The 17,537-nt window shown below is 37.8% G+C and overlaps 1 protein-coding gene across 1 annotated transcript; it reads right to left on the bottom strand.

Moving 5' to 3' along the window:
• Positions 1-523: 523 nt before the first annotated feature.
• On the bottom strand, positions 524-17,204 carry LOC117288265 (cyclin-H-like). The gene is made up of 10 exons (XM_033769050.1): positions 16,959-17,204; positions 15,685-15,807; positions 15,192-15,265; positions 14,566-14,767; positions 13,740-13,847; positions 12,464-12,519; positions 11,815-11,885; positions 10,919-11,030; positions 8,298-8,373; positions 524-1,942 (listed from the first exon to the last, which is right to left on the bottom strand). Exons 1-10 carry the CDS (start codon positions 17,076-17,078, stop codon positions 1,901-1,903), a joined length of 984 nt encoding a protein of 327 aa, XP_033624941.1. The 5' UTR covers positions 17,079-17,204; the 3' UTR covers positions 524-1,900.
• Between the last annotated feature and the right edge of the window lie 333 nt (positions 17,205-17,537).

Below are 17,537 nucleotides of genomic sequence, written 5' to 3'. Positions count from 1 at the left end.
TCCTACCAGGGCTAGGTACTGGGTAACCCAGGATGGACGTCCTACCAGGGCTAGGTACTGGGTAGCCCAGGTTGGACGTCCTACCAGGGCTAGGTACTTGGTAGCCCAGGTTGGACGTCCTACCAGGGCTAGGTACTGGGTAGTGTTGTTTAATGTGATACTGTTATAATGGGATGACCACAGTAAAGATTATCTAGACACACCAAGGTTGAGACAACTGTGGGCTCATTTTAAATACCTGGAGACCAAGGACTAAACAAGGGAAAAGAAAAGGTCTAAAAATGGAATTTTTAAAGACAAGGGTGCTCTACAAGGAAGTATCTGAGAAACTGTTAAGTGCAGAGACAAAGAAAAAAACAAAAGAATGCTCTACAATGATACATAAAATAAATAAAAAGTTCTGCCCATTTTTTCGCGTGTTCGCAAAAATGGCTAACAAAGGGTAAAAAATGAAAAACTTTCAAACATCAACTGGAGATAAGGGCTTGAAGTCAAACACAGACTCAAATCTTTGAAAAACATATAATATTCTGAAAAAATTATAGTCCTGTTTATTTGTTATTTTCTGGTGAGGAATCTAAGCGGGTCTTATTTTTTTGAAGAGATTTTATAAGTGTTTATCAAACTATACAATTTGTAGTTACCCTTCATGGATACTTTAAGGTATTCAAATTATTGCAAGGAAACTAAACTGTCCATATGATACAAATCCGATTTATTTCAAATTGACAAATAAGTTCATTCATTAATTATTCCCAACAAACAAACAAACGAACAACATAATAGCTTATTGTGGCATTTTTTACATCAACAAAATGTGGATGACATTTGCTGATGACATTTGATGTTTTGCAGATTTCTTAGAAAATTGACAAATAATGATTTACCTGAAGTAATAAAACCCTGAAACCATCACTTCTATAACGTTTATCCCAAATGATTCTTTCGGTTTTGATCAAGTGAAAGTGGTAGCATCACCCCCCCCCACCACCAACTAAGGCTCAGTATAAACCAAGAATGATATGTTTGACAAAATGGGACTGTTCCTGAACGCAGTTTACAAGTTCTAGACCTGGAACCCCTTAGAACTACCAGGAGATTTACAGACTCGTCGGAAAACCAGACATAAACACAGGTTAGGATACATTGTGGACTACTTTGTTCTCCTTTTAGTTTCTGATTTACCTCCCTCAAGACAATGTGAAGGCTCAATGAGTTTTCAAGAAAAATACAAACGAAAATCAAGAAAGATCATGTGACCCCACATTCCTGCAAGACTCTTGTAACACTGGCCAGTTTCTTCATTCCTTGATTCGAGATTGATGAGAAATAAGAAACTGTTACTCTACGCTGAGGAAGTACCTACTGAGAGCTGGTGGCTCTGAATAGAGTGGTTGATTTAATCTTATTGTTTCATCTAAGATGTTTTAGTCATCGGCAGGAGAAGACAAAGCACACCAGTTAATGTAGCAAGCTCTAAGTGTTTAACACACAGTAACGCAATTAGCCTTGTCCAAGGCTCTTTACGCAAGCACCGGCCCGCTCTGACTTCACGAAATGCATAGAAACTATACCGCACGGCACATAACAGTACTTGATACCGCGGGTTGAAGTATGGCTTACGAGGTATCAACGAGGTTACAAAACGAGGCCACTTCACTCTGAACCCTTGCCCCAGCCCCCAGCGGCTAAATTGAAAACAGTTCTAGTATCCTCCTTACTCTCCAAACAAAACAGGCTGGTACCCGTGACTTTGTTACCTGCGTTCCATTGAGCTACATGTCCTGCATTCTGGAAACAAGTCCAAACAACTCTATCTTTGTATGAGACTTGTCCAATGAGATGAATATCCGAGGGAAGACTCTTCACATCTCGATTAATTTGTTGTCAATATTTAACGTCAAACACTCATCAACAATTCAGCTTCTCTTCGTTTACTCTCCTGCAGAAATGAGAATCAAAGACCAATTCTGTTTTAATTGAGCAATGATAGACAAAAACTAAAAGAAGACAAAACCCAAACAGTATAATATTTATTACTGTGACATCCCACCACCCAGTTATTAAACCTCTTCCAGGTTCTTTCCTCAAAGGTTCCAATGCACACAAGTCAAACTAGCTAAGACCTGTATTTTTCATTTGTGAAAGGGCAGGGGCACCAGGGCATTTTCTCATTGGTAAAGGGCAACATATGAGGAAATTGTAAATTTCTACTGGAACATTTCAAGGGCACAAAGGGGGCATGGAGGCAATCGCCTTCCTTGCCTCTGTGAAGAAACAGGCCTGCTAGCAATACATTGTCATACTCTAGAACACCTTGTATGCTGTAACCCACAAAAAAAATAACTAGAAAACACTATCTTGATAGGTTTTTAAAGTACTGATTATTAAGAATTGTGGCACAACAAGATAGGTGTCCACAACTGCCGTAGAGTATTTCTTTTAAAATAGTGATCCTATTTACTGATCTTTGGATAAAACAGAATCCAATTAACACTTCTTAAAGGCACTGTACACGTTTAGTAATTGTAAAAGACCAGTCTTCTCACTTGGTGTATCTCAACATTTATGCATAAAATAACGAACCTGTGAAAATTTGGGCTCAATTGGTCATCAAAGTTGCGAGCAAATGATGAAAGAAAAAACACCCTTGTTGGACGAATTTGTGTGATTTCAGATAGGAACAAAATACTTTTAGCTAGAAGTCTTTTATCTTTTTTAGTGAGAAATGACCTCTTTTTCAAAAACTACTTTACTTCAGAGGGAGTCATTTCCCACAATGTTTTATACTATCAACAGCTCTCCAATGCTTGTTATGAAGTCAGTTTTTAAGTTAATATTTGTTTTGAGTAATTACCAAACGTGTACCTTCCCTTTAAAGGGCTGTTTTAAACAAGAACAAGAAAAGAAACAAAGTTCTCTTGCCAAACCGAAATAAGTTTAACTTCATATCAGTGACAAAGACCTCGACGTTGACAAATCTTTGTAGATCGTTACCACATCTGGTTAAAGCATTAGTTGAGAGTAATATGCAATTTGTGACATTCACTGACAGACACAAGTGGCATGGGAGAGATTTGCTTTCATCATATTAGAAATCTTAAACACACCCATACGCCTAACAGGTGCTTACACAAAAACCTTTTATTTAAACAATGGGGAAAATTTCCCGGAAAGCCATTCATTCTCCCAACCCATCGTTCTATAACGACCAGGATTCACAGATTATTGACACTCCTTATGTTTGACAATCACGGTCATTCAATCATTACCTCATCACCATAATAACGCTTTCCATACAAGCAAACATCTGATGACCAATTGAATCGAAACCTTCACATGTTTGTTATTTTCTTCATCTGTATCTGTCACATGAAGTGTTGATACTGGTTTTTGACAAGGATCAATGTTGTCCACTTTGCTTAATTGATATGACACGTTGTAAAACACTTAGAGAGAAAGTAATTTTTTTAGAAAGTAATTTTTAGAACTGTTTGTAAATGTAGTTATATATCTTACACTAACCTGTGTAAATGTCATTTCAAAAGGTAGTAGTGTACAGCTATGTCTCCGGAAGGAGAATAATCCATAACTGGAAATACACAATCTGAGAAACTGAAATGATTTTAAATCCCTCTCTCTCTCTAAAACTACATTTCTTTGAAGGAAATGTTTCTTGAAATGTTTCTTGAATTGTTTCTTGAAATGTTTCTTGAAATGTTTCTTGAAATGTTTCTTGAAATGTTTCTTGAAATGTTAAAAATGTTTCTTGAAATGTTTCTTGAAATGTTTCTTAACAAGTTTCTTGAAATAGTCCTTGAAATTATTCTTGAAATGTTTCTTGAAACGTTTCTTGAAATGTTTCTTAAAAAGTTTCTTGAAATGTTTCTTGAAACATTTCAAGAAACATTTCTTGAAACATTTCTTGAAATGTTTCTTGAAATGTTTCTTAAAAAGTTTCTTAAGAAGTTTCTTGAAATGTTTCTTGAAATGTTTCTTGCAATGTTTCTTGAAATGATCTACACAATCAACAGATGCAAGTGCTTCTTACCAAGTCTTTTGGTAATTAATTTTTGGCGTAATTAAAAAAGGTATACTCTGCCTTTGAATGGAAGTTTCACATCATTTCAATTCTGAGCATCTACATGGTCTTCACTCAAATCATCAGATCATCTTTGATTTAAGACGAATCAAAACACTGTTCTCAGAACAGGGTAAACTTTTTTCTCACCAAGTGTTCTCACATATTATCTTGTGATTAATTGACAAACTGTAATTAATTCATAGCGCCGCAAGTGTTGTATGATTTGACTTGGTTAAGCGTGTTTTTAACAGCACCTTGCTTTGCCCCACATACCGCTCCCCCCCACCCCACCCCACCCACCTTGGGTACCTGAGGGCCTTAACAATCCACTCCAATAAAAAAGAAACAATAGCATATCTCCCACTTCACACAAACACCCTGGGGGGAACCTAAAGATCACCATTTATTTCTGTCCACCTGTCAATCCATTCAACGTCTACCTCCAAGGATCAAACTTCAAAAGTTTCCCGCTAATCTCTTTTTGAAAAACATCCCAAATAAGTTGTTAAACAGCTACTTGAGCGGAATGTTTTCAACGGAAATGGTATTGTAACTTGTTTATAATGCACCTGTTCACCATTTCAATGTAATTTTGATTTGTGCACACTTCTGAATTTTTCGTAATAATCGATTAAAAAATCAGGCCCCAACCTAAGGGTTTTGGAAAAAACTAAAAACACTTCTGCCGTTGAGAGCGCGCGTCAAAGGACAATGCCGCTGACGTCATCTCTGGGAGCTTGCTTTGTTATGCCTCCACGCTGCAACAGCGCGGCTTTACAAATTGGAGCTCCCAGAGATGACGTTTTGAGAGTGATTACGTAACAGGGCTTTTCGCAAATCTCTCAGAAAAGCACTGGATAAGGGCATTCAAAATGATTGTTTTTTTACACAATTGAAATCTTTTTATAGTCATATGACTCGATTTCCCTATTCTTTGAAAACATTTTAAGTGAATTTCAGCAAAGTTTACGACTTGACATTTTCGTTCAAGCAGGTCTTTAAGGAGTCAGGTAGGGGGTAAATCATTGCACTTGTTATTTTGAAGTCAAACAGCTTATTCAGTGGAGTGACAAAGCTGATTTTGAAGTATTCTCAACCTAATGGACACACATGATGAAACCTGATCAATAGAAAGTTCTCATTTTTATTTTGGATTGTTTTGTTGTGCCTAAGGCAGGACTGAGGGTTCAGTTGACATTCCCATGAATGATTGATGTTCATCGTTGAAATTGTTATTAATTTCTAAAGTGTGCTTTAAAAACGATGTTTTATTGCTTTGTTGTTAACTACGATCAGTGATTGAAAATAAATTGTCATACGCCCTGGGTGGCGTCGGAGGAAAGCACAAAATGTTTGATCCATGATGAAAAGAAAAGTAAAAAGTGGAAATGGCGTCGCATAAAATGGCGTCGCATTTCAGACCTACATGTAGCAGAGTCTTTGTCATTTAACCGATGAGAAAGATATAACTAGGGTAAAAACGTGAGTTCAGAACTATTTCATGCATTAATTTGGTCAATTTATTTACCTAATTTGAAAGTATGAAGGAAATATATAAAGGATTGCTTTACTTTTTTTTCAAAAGCAGAGGAAAAAAAGCGACACGAAGGTGACTATAGCAGCCATAAATAAATACTAAATATAACCATTCACGATACAACCTTACTCTAATTCTCTAAAACTGTCAAGAAATGATTCGTATCATAAATAGGACTCAGCACTAATGCTAAAAATAGATTCTAAGTACCGAATCACAGACTAACGTTTTAAATTCCACTAACATTCGCGCGCAGGAACATCAAGAATGGTATTTGGTCATTGGGAAAAAGAGGAATATTTTATCGAGCACAACGGCTGACCTACGTGTATACAAGGTGTAGGCTTTAATTTTCATATATTTAAAAAGCAATTTAATTGTTCAGACCTTTCCCAAGGACAACAAAAATTGAAAATCGGACTAAAGTAGGAAGAATATCGTGTCTGGAACATTACCAAGTTTTAAGTTTGCTCGCGAAACTGACTCAACTACTAGTACAGGCAACCTTACAGATCGAGTTTGTGGGGTCCAGCCATTATTGTTTTTTTATTCCCTTTTCTAAAGAATTCCTCCGTTAGGTCCAAAATGAACAAAGGACATTGTTTGTGGGGTATATTTTTCCGCTGTGTAACGACCCCACAATGGTTTGTGAGTAAGAACTGTTTGGCGCACTGATTATGCGGTGGTCGCAATCATGGTGGAATGCTTCTCTAACGGCTGAGCATTTTTATCAAATATGATGTCATTTTTATTTTGGATTGTTTTGTTGTGCCTAAGGCAGGACTGAGGGTTCAGTTGACATTCCCATGAATGATTGATGTTCATCGTTGAAATTGTTATTAATTTCTAAAGTGTGCTTTAAAAACGATGTTTTATTGCTTACATTCAGTGATTGAAAATAAATTGTCATACGCCCTGGGTGGCGTCGGAAGAAAGCACAAAATGTTTGATCCATGATGAAAAGAAAAGTAAAAAGTGGAAATGGCGTCGCATAAAATGGCGTCGCATTTCAGACCTACATGTAGCAGAGTCTTTGTCATTTAACCGATGAGAAAGATATAACTAGGGTAAAAACGTGAGTTCAGAACTATTTCATGCATTAATTTGGTCAATTTATTTACCTAATTTGAAAGTATGAAGGAAATATATAAAGGATTGCTTTACTTTTTTTTCAAAAGCAGAGGAAAAAAGCGACACGAAGGTGACTATAGCAGCCATAAATATCAAATATGATGTCATTTAGTTCGGAGTGCTAGTGATTATTTTTCATAACTAAAAACATATATACAATTTGTAACATAGAATAATAAACCCAATACACAACAACCACACCAACAACAACAATTTCTGGTTTAAATATTCACCCTCGATACATTACAACAAAAACAAAATCAAGTCTGGAAGTACGGTTCCTACCACACAAAAACTCATGGTCTTTAAACTTATGAAAACAGCAAGCTCTGTGGAATACAAATGATGAAATCTGACGTATAATAATATTACTTTAAACAGCTACCTGAGCGGAATGTTTTCAACGGAAATGGTATTTTAACTTGTTTATAATGCACCTGTTCACCATTTTAATGTAATTTTGATATTTGTACACTTCTGAATTTTTCGTAATTATCAACTAAAAAATCAGGCCCCAACCTAAAGGTTTTGAAGAACTAAAAACACTTGTGCCGTTGAGAGTGCGCGTCAAAGGACAATGCTGCTGACGTCATCTCTGGGAGCTTGCTTTGTTATGCCTCCACGCTGCAACAAAGCGGCTTTACAAATTGGAGCTCCCAGAGATGACGTTTTGAGAGTGATTACGTAACAGGGCTTTTCGCAAATCTCTCAGAAAAGCCCTGAATAAGGGCGTTCAAAATGATTGTTTTTTTATACAATTGAAATCTGTTTATAGTCATATGACTCGATTTCCCTATTCTTTGAAAATATTTTAAGTATTTTCAGCAAAGTTTACGACTTGAAATTTTCGTTCAAGCAGGTCTATACCAAAAACCTGTGTTTGCTTTCAAAGATCAACACTCAAGTTTTAGAATGCTTTGTCGTGTTAGTTTATTGCCATAGTGAGCTCTTTGCCTGTAGTAGGTCATGCATCTATTGAACTACAATGTAACCATGGTAACACATTTGTTCACCAAGTTGTTAATCAACAATGGAAGGGAAGTGTTGTCAATAAAAATATTAGAGCATGTACTTGGAGGAAAGTAAACAGTGCAATAACAACTGGGACATCTTTTGTGGTTGGTGCAAATACCAAACACCAACTCACAGGGAAACAAAGGTTGCAAACAAGACAACAAAAGATGTATTATATTTATTGGTGGTTGACAACCGGTAGAAATCGGCCAGTCAAGGCACCCCCGAACAAAGATATTGGCAACATAGGGAGCCCGCCAACATAGGGCTCGATAGCTCAGTTGGTAGTCTATGGTAGAGCGCCTGCACTTTAATTTGGAGGTCGATGGTTCGAGTGTCACTCTAGTCAATTTATCTTTGTTCAACCTCAACTCTTTGATAAATTTACCCACTCAGTTTCCCTTCTAGTTTATATTTATTCTCAATGATCAGAAGACTGGTGGGGGGGGGGGGGGGGGTTGGGAGATTGGAATGATTGTGAACTTGAAGACATCAACAAAGAAGAAGTTAAAGGAGTCTCATCGTACCAACCTCATTTTGTGTGTAGTTTTCTAGTGTGAAGTCTTCATCTTCTGCATCCAGTAATTCTTGGACCTTCTTCTTGTAACTGAATTCGAAATAACAATATAGAAGAATTAGAGATCTTTTAAACTGTATCTAGTGATTAACATATGACATAGAGCCTGGGGCCAGTGACATTAGCATGGAGCCACTAAACTCAAGACCAAACAAGTCCAGCAGCCGATTTCATAAAACTTTACGCAGTTATAAAAAAAACTGTCTATACAAGCCTGATACATTAAAGCCATTGGAAACTTTCGGAACATCATTTTTTTTTTTTAAGTTCACAGATTTACAAATAACTTACAGGGTTTACAGAAGGTAATGGTAAAAGACTTCTCTTGAAATATTATTCCATGAAATGCTTTACTTTTCGAGAAAACATTAAAACAATATCAATTCTCGATATCCAGAATTACGGATTTATTTTAAACACATGTCATGACACGGCGAAATGTGCGGAAACAAAGGTGGGTTTCCTCCCGACTCCAATGACTAATTGAGCCTAAATTTTCACAGGTTCGTTATTTTATATATAAGTTGTGATACACGAAGTGTGGGCCTTGGACACTACTGTTTACCGAAAGGGTCCAATGGCTTTAACTGAGACAATCACCTTCATGCCCCTGGTCAATCTTCATAGAGCTATACATAACTCAGAAAAGGAAAAAAACCTTGCCCTAACCACAGCAAAGATATCATGCCTCTTGCACTTGGAAGCTTTTTGTAAAGCAGCTCACATGGGTGCATTTTAATTGCTCCCAAGAAGTTTTAGTAGTCCACATTCTAAACATGTATATTTTTTTATGTATAAATGGTCAATCACAAACAGTTTAATGGCCAAATGAAATTGCATTCACACAGTCAAAAATAAATTTACTCCTTTTTTTTCAAAATCTATTATTCACATCTGAAAAGGAAGAAATGTAGGTTGGGCAGATTTTAAAAGCCCACAGGGTAAATGGTGTTTACTGGCCCATAGCAGTTTTGACTAGACAATGAACGTTGGGCTAGAGTTAAAGGCAGTGGACACTATTGGTAATTACTAAAAATAATTATTAGCATAAAACCTCAATTGTAAACAAGTAATGGGGAGCTGTTGATAGTATAAAACATTGTGAGAAACGGCTTCCTCTGAAGTGACGTAGTTTTCGAGAAAGAAGTAATTTTCCATGAATTTGATTTTGAGACCTCAGATCTAGAATTTGAGGTCTCGAAATCAAGCATCTGAAAGCACACAACTTCGTGTGACATGGGTGTTTTTTCTTTCATAGTTATCTGGCAACTCCGACGACCAATCGAGCTCTAATTTTCACAGGTTTGTCATTTTATGCGTATGTTGAGATACACTAAGTGAGAAGACTGGTTTTTGACAATTACCAATAGGGTCCAGTGTCTTTAAGGGTAAGCCCTGCTATGTTGTAATAGGGCACATTATAACACCCCTTGCAAGTATTCTGCCTGCTCATTGGTTTAGAGCGCGTTACATGACATGTCTTAGTTTTGTTAGACGACGGCCGTGTGATAATGCGTCGGTTTGCCATGCGCTAGTCCGAAGACTAGCACACGGCGTGCAGTACCCAGACGTCCGTTGCATGTACGAGGATGACAAATTAATAGTCTGTAACCATTTCGGATTGCACGACACTACATGCAGCACAGTAAAAGTGTTTGCAATCTGTATTCGCGTCGTCCGTGGATTGTAGCATTCAGGTCTGTAACTAAATAATAATAGTACAGTATTTAGAAATGTTTGGGGTGTTATAAAACAAATATTGACTGCTTTTACTCGTGCAATGGTTAAAAACTATGACTCCCTCGGTGATCCCCGTAGCATTCTATTTCCCCTCGGCTTCGCCTCGGGAGAATAGAACGCTCCGGGGATCACCTCGGGAGTCATAGTTTTAACCATAGCACTCGAAGCAGTCAATATTTGTATACTATAGCCTATGGCTACGGCTATGGCTATGGCTGTTGCTAAGGGTGTTGCTAAGGACATCCTATATTTCAATGCGAAACAGGGCGATCTAGCCGCAGCCGTAATCTTCTTATTCATTGGCATATTTCTGCCGTGATTTACTGCCGTTTGTCAATCTACACCTTTAGGTCTGGTATTTCACAGTGGTAAGCGACGCCAAGGCCTCAACGATGCCCTGGTCATGCCCTTGGTGTCAACAGATCACCACCCCTACCTCCTTGAAGAAGTGGTGGACTACTTCCAAATGACAGAAGTATATCAGGCCGTTTTGGGGGGATGGGGATGGGGTATTTTGTTCCAACCATTTTGGTTGGAAATGTAGGCCAGGGATACTATTTCAATAACCGTGCTCCAAAAAACATGGCATAATAAAATGGTCATGCATGTCCTTGAACAGCTTCTTAAAGGATTGTTTTTTTTCAACTACAATTGTTTTTGCTAAGCAAAAAATGAGTTGGTCCCCTTCACAGCATAGTAAACTTAAGGTATTTTGGTAGGTACGTGTCTGTGCTTAGCAAATTTTGGTGCTCACAGGCTTTATGAAATTGGGCCTTAGTCACAAGGAAAATGTTGGCTGAGTGTTTTCTGAGTTCTGCTACTAATCTTGACTTACATCGCACTGTCTGGATTGAGTTCTTGGTTGAGACATTGGTCCAACTTCTTCTCGAGACTCTTCACTACTTCGATGTCTAGAGGAGGAATGTTACTCACTAAGTAACGGATTTCTGAGAAAACAAACACAGACAAAGAAATAGTTAATGGCCTGACGTGTCAACCCTAGCAGAGTCTTTCTCAAAAGCAAAATATACACACAAGAATATCCGCTGTTAATACTTCACATACAAATAGTCTGAAAAATACGACATCGTTAACTAACTAGGATCATTTAACATAATTATAGTAAGATTAGTACCATGTTTTTAACAAAATCTTAATACTATTTGATTTTCTCAAAGCGAAACAGTTAAGCTAAATGTTTAGATTTTTTTTTGTGTGAAAGATAATTATAAGTTAAAAGTGAACATTCTTCAGAAAAATTTGCTTCAAACTACCCCAAGATCTTCATTCAATGAAATTATGAAAAAACTGAGCCATTTTCAACAAACTATAAAAATGAAAGGTTTATCAAATCCTGACCTAGAACCTTTTGTACATTATATTAACAATAATATGAGTGGACTCTTAAACAGCGCTCAAATCCGTCACTCAGCGACACTCTTTGCACCCAAACATTAATCCCCTGGTCACTGGGCCAGTTATTTTTCCCTTAAACCATCACATCTTCCTGGGGAGTATACATCCCATGCTGCTCAGTGTGTAACATACCAAGCTGAATCATTCACAAGAACCATCTCTGACCTCACAGGCAGCCATTTGTAGAGAAGTAATTATAGTTATTGCTCAAAGACACAAGTGCCATGACCGGGATTCGAACCCTAACCCCGGGTCTCGAGTCTGATGCACTAAAAACCCTCGACCACAACATGCCTCATGATGTGAGAAACTTACTTTTTATGGACATGACTAGTTCTTTAAGATCTTCTTTCTTTCCACTACTGAGCAAGAAATCCGTCACATACCTGATCAGAAAAAAAGGAAAAACTCATCATCTGGGGAAATGTGCCCCAATGTAATCAACTTTATGTAAGATCCTTGTATGCACATTGCCACTTTCATTCTATAAATAGCGCCCTCTAGGGTTGAAACATGTCATTCAGTACACATTAAACGCCAGGTATGCTTTGTAGAATTTGTTCCATGGTTCTTGCCACGTGGCAGGTGCAGACGCTACACCAAAGGCTAGGCAGTTGAAAGCAAAGAGTCCCTTGTGAGTGTTGATTGTGAGCAACTTATTGGAGTCGGGGTCCATCACCATATGTAGGTAAGCTTGACGTAGATCAAGTTTGCTGTATCTCTGTCCTCCCGTAAGTGTTGCAAAGACATCTATACTCTCGGCAAGGGGTAGTGATCGATGATTATTTTTTAGATTCACTGTCACTTTGAAGTCACCACAGAATGTGGACATCATCTTATGTTTGAAGCTTTGCATGGTGTGAAAATAAGAAGTGACTCAAGCTAGTAAACTTGTAGGTACATCTCTTTAGTGTAAAGCTCTTTTCTAAAAAGTAGATAAAAGACTGCTTTTTCTTAAACTCACTTATCAATGTTGACTTTCTGTCTTCCAGCACTTGTAACAAGAGCCGCTAAGGAAATCTGTAAAGAAGCAAAATAAGATGCTCATTAAGAAAGTTGTGATGAATTAATTCATCTACGCTGAAGGTACTCATTTACACCACCTGAAGTTATGTAACTTTATGAGCATTATATTTAGAGAAATGGCACTATCATTCAACTTTGGTACCAGAGTTGTTTGACTTTGGTAATCTTAGTAATTATAAGAAGCTCTTCCAGTCCAGACACAAGATAAGACACTGCATGGTCTTAAAGATTCTCTTCACTTAATAGCAAGGTACTTTGTGTTTGCAGTAAACAATTTCAGGTGACATGAAAGAGTACAGGAGGCTGATTTTAACTGACTTAGGGAGTACCGGTACATGAGGTTGATTTTGACTGACTTAGGGAGTACCGGTACATGAGGTTGATGTTGACTGACTTAGGGAGTACCGGTACATGAGGTTGATGTTGACTGACTTAGGGAGTACCGGTACATGAGGTTGATGTTGACTGACTTAGGGAGTACCGGTACATGAGGTTGATGTTGACTGACTTAGGGAGTACCGGTACATGAGGTTGATGTTGACTGACTTAGGGAGTACCGGTACATGAGGTTGATGTTGACTGACTTAGGGAGTACCGGTACATGAGGTTGATGTTGACTGACTTAGGGAGTACCGGTACAGGAGGCTGATTTTGACTGACTTAGGGAGTACCGGTACATGAGGTTGATGTTGACTGACTTAGGGAGTACCGGTACATGAGGTTGATGTTGACTGACTTAGGGAGTACCGGTACATGAGGTTGATGTTGACTGACTTAGGGAGTACCGGTACATGAGGTTGATGTTGACTGACTTAGGGAGTACCGGTACATGAGGTTGATTTTGACTGACTTAGGGAGTACCGGTACATGAGGTTGATGTTGACTGACTTAGGGAGTACCGGTACATGAGGTTGATGTTGACTGACTTAGGGAGTACCGGTACATGAGGTTGATGTTGACTGACTTAGGGAGTACCGGTACATGAGGTTGATTTTGACTGACTTAGGGAGTACCGGTACATGAGGTTGATGTTGACTGACTTAGGGAGTACCGGTACATGAGGTTGATGTTGACTGACTTAGGGAGTACCGGTACATGAGGTTGATGTTGACTGACTTAGGGAGTACCGGTACAGGAGGCTGATTTTAACTGACTTAGGGAGTACAATAGGCTGATTTTTTTACTAAGATGGTGAGTACAGGAGACCAATTTACCTGTGATGGTGAATACAGGAGGCTGACGTTACTTGCAAGCGACCTATGAAGAAACTCCTCCGCTGATTTCCTCAGCTGTTCTGGGCTCTCTAATGATGGAAAACGTGTCTGAAAACAAACAGAATCAATTTCTTGTATACAAAGTTTAAAACAAAGGACAAGTATTACGCACTGCAGAATATGAACTGTAAATTACACATTTTTGCAACTTAATGTTCACATAATTAACAGTCCCAACTGTTTTACTTTATGCCCGTCTCACAGATTAATAAATTCAGAAAAGGAAAGTTTCTTTAACACTGTGCAGTCAATCAGGTAGAGATTCTAATCCCAATCTACATGCAAGGCTCCGGTCGAGGGTGGGATTCACACCATGAACTACTGTGGTGAATCTAATGGGAAGCCAAACCTTACCCCATGAGAGTAGTCTCAATATTATTGGTCAGTGCAACAATATCATATCTTCTAAAATAGCATCTCTGTTACATGCAAGTTTGAAAGTGCCAAAATGTCATATCTCAGTTTAAATATTCTGGATGAACCAAACCTATAGAAGCTTAGATGTCTTTTGTTGCAGATACGATGAGATAATTGAGATAATGATAATAAACAGTACTTATAAAGAGCACAGTATCTGGCATATAATGCCTTAATAGAGATGCAATATTTCAGGCTTGGAACTACACAGACCACAGGCGCCATGGCCTCTGTCCTGTTGCCCTGGAATTGGCCATAGTGCCTTTCACAAATTGTTAAAATAGCCGAGCTCTTTCAAAGATGAGGTTCTACACCTGATATTTTTGAACAGATGCAACGATATATTTACCTTAATATCAATAAGAAATCCCTCTAGTGGTCTGAATAAATTATGTATAGTCAGATGAAAGTCAAGTTGTTGCATAACGAGTAACTCGTGACCTAATATAAGCTCTGCTGCCCTCTCTTGGTCAGCGCTGAGATTTCCACAGAATTGTGTAATGGAGACATTGAATTCTTCTATCTTACAAGCAAGATACACACACGTCAACCTGTAAAAAAAAAGTCACCAGTTTTAAAACTTCTTGATCAAGAAAATGCATTTGATTAAGTATTTAACTTTTATTTCCACAGAACTCTTGAAGTACTGAGAATACACAGTGCATACACCAGGTTAGAACAGAAAATAAGGTCAGAAAAGAAAATAAATCTGGTAAAATTACCTCAATGAAAAAATAACAAAAATGGGAATGGTTTAGGCAGTTAACCCTGAGCAAGTATTTAGTTGCGAATAATGTTTTTGAAGTAGGGGTTGAAACATTAATATCGTAAGAAAATTTGTTATTGCTTAAAAGGTTGGTAATGAGTATTGTTATTATTCTAAGACCTATGAGGTTAGAGCGGTGTCTTCTCCAGTAACAATCTTATAGTTCTAGGAGTAGGTCAGGGGTGGAAGGGGGGGGGGAACATCCTTACATAATAAACTTAGGATGATAATCCATCACTGTGTTGCGCAGGTAGAATCTCTTGAAATATGCACATGATGAACCCTGTAAAGACACCAAAGAAAACTTGAGAAAATTAGGGATCTGAATCCTAGTTTGGCAAATCTTTAGCCAGTCGAGGCCGAGCTGTTCACCCTTGAAAATTAAGTAAAAGCAACTAAGTCACTGGATTTTTTTTTTTAAATCCAAGGTCCAATTTTTATGAAGTTTCTTATGCAGAAAATATTGCTAAACAATTTATGCTAAAAAAAGTGAACAGGAGACCAGTCACAAATCGCACAGAAGACTTGGTAGTTTGGCTGGTAACCTTATTCTAGTAGCGATAAGTGTGCTTAGCTACTTTTGCAAAAGGAAACTCTATTAGAACATCTTAATTAAAGACAATGGAAAACATTTCAAGGGCATCAAGGGTCATAACCTCTGTGTACTTACTGGCCTCGGCATGGTATGTTCTTATTACTTACCTTAACACTTGGTGGCATTGGGGGCTCAAATCTTCGGCAGAAATCTCGCAGTAGATGTTCGTAATGACGACACAAAATGTATTCCTCATTTGCAGAAAGGAAAAAAGATCCTGGATCTTTCCTCTGTCAAAGAAAATCATTGAATGATTCATTATTCAATATTAATAAATACCTCGAACGGTTTCAAGTCTCTGATTGGTCAACAACCGATCACATGGGGATGTATTAACGGGCGTTATAAAGACCAAATGGCCCCTAAACCTACATTGTGTACAACTAGTTTCACTTTGCACTGTATCGCATGCTTATTCATCTTATAAGTTCCATTGCAACTTCGCACACATGAGCTGAAAATGTATCAATTTTAATGTAACAGGTGCGCGCATATAACCTCAATTGTCCATATATGGTCTTGTTAAAAGCGACATGCTACATGGACACTGAGCTGGGCGCGTTTTATTGCACAAAGAACAGCTATCGTCCAATCATTTGCCTTACTTAGACCCCAGTACGGGCGCTTAACAGACCATTCATTATCTCGCGAAAGAGACGGGAACCATCAAAAGCTAAAATATTGCCACTGAACATGTCTGGAAGTATTGTTTAAGTACCATTTATTTCGTTAAAAAGGTATTTATTAATGGGAATAACAGTGTTCGGACCCGGTCTTCACTGCGAGCTAATTAATGACCTTGGTTGGTGGCTGGCGCTGTTAACGGACCTCCTCGCACTGTCCCAGTTTAGCTTCCTACGTGAGCTGTTTAGGGATTAAACTTCTCAAGACTCAAGACTGTTATTCCCTAATTATTGCTTCTTACATTGTAAATACATTAATATAGGCCTCGGTGTCATTGGGATTTGATTGCAACAACTAAGCCTGATTATCAATGTCATTATTTAAAGATTATTAAACATTTTGTTCTTAACCATTTCCTTCACACTCCATACCATAGCATGACGTAACTAAAAAGAATTATCTATCTATCTTCCAACGAGTACATCCCTCCAGTTCCATAGGAGTAGGCCAACATTAAAATAAAATAAAACAAGTAAAAAAAAAAAAAAAATTATTATTATACTTTTATAGGCCTATATATAATATAATCTTTACATTACTTTAGTTGCAATGATCGCGAACCTCTGGCCACTGACCAGTTTAATAGGTACAGGGTTAGGAACGATCATCTCAACTACAAACTACTTTGGAAAGTAGGCCCTACCATACATAGGCCATTTCTACCTCCATGCTGAGGCCTAGTATTTTTTAAACAAACCTTTGCTGAGATAAGATGATGTTGTTCTTGGAATCGAGTATTGCATTCTTGTCTGAGAATTTCTACATCCTTTTCGCTGCTGAATGTCCAGCATCTCTTCTGAGTACTGCTCTGAAACATCACAAAGCTGAGGCTAACAGAGAATGATTCTCATGAAAAAACATATCATTTATTGTGAGATCGTCTTAGTAACTTTTCAAGTTAAAAAGTAAAGCAACTGAACTATCTCACATTCAACAGAACCATGTTTTGATTTTGATTTAGTACAGCAAAAACCATATAAAGTATGGTTACATTTCCTTTATCATTACTTTTCTGCATTCATGAGTAAAGGGTACCTGACTATTTTTTCTCGACCTAGAGAGGGCGCAAACACGTTTGGTAGTTTATTGTTCCCCTTTTCTCTGAAGAATTTTTTGGCGGGGTACCACAAGAACAAAGAAACCCTTGGGTTGCATTGTTTCATTGTTAAAGGTGGCCATCGTTAAAACATAGGGGTGGGGAAGGGACTGTTTAAACAACTTGATTATCCAGTTTAACTTTAGCTTACCTAATTATAATAATAGGCTCAATCACTTT

This window comes from Asterias rubens, chromosome 3, assembly GCF_902459465.1.
Source record: "Asterias rubens chromosome 3, eAstRub1.3, whole genome shotgun sequence".
Taxonomy (NCBI): Eukaryota; Metazoa; Echinodermata; class Asteroidea; order Forcipulatida; family Asteriidae; genus Asterias; species Asterias rubens.
The sequence above is the reverse complement of the archived record's forward strand: the minus strand, read 5'-3'. Positions and strand labels throughout refer to the sequence as shown.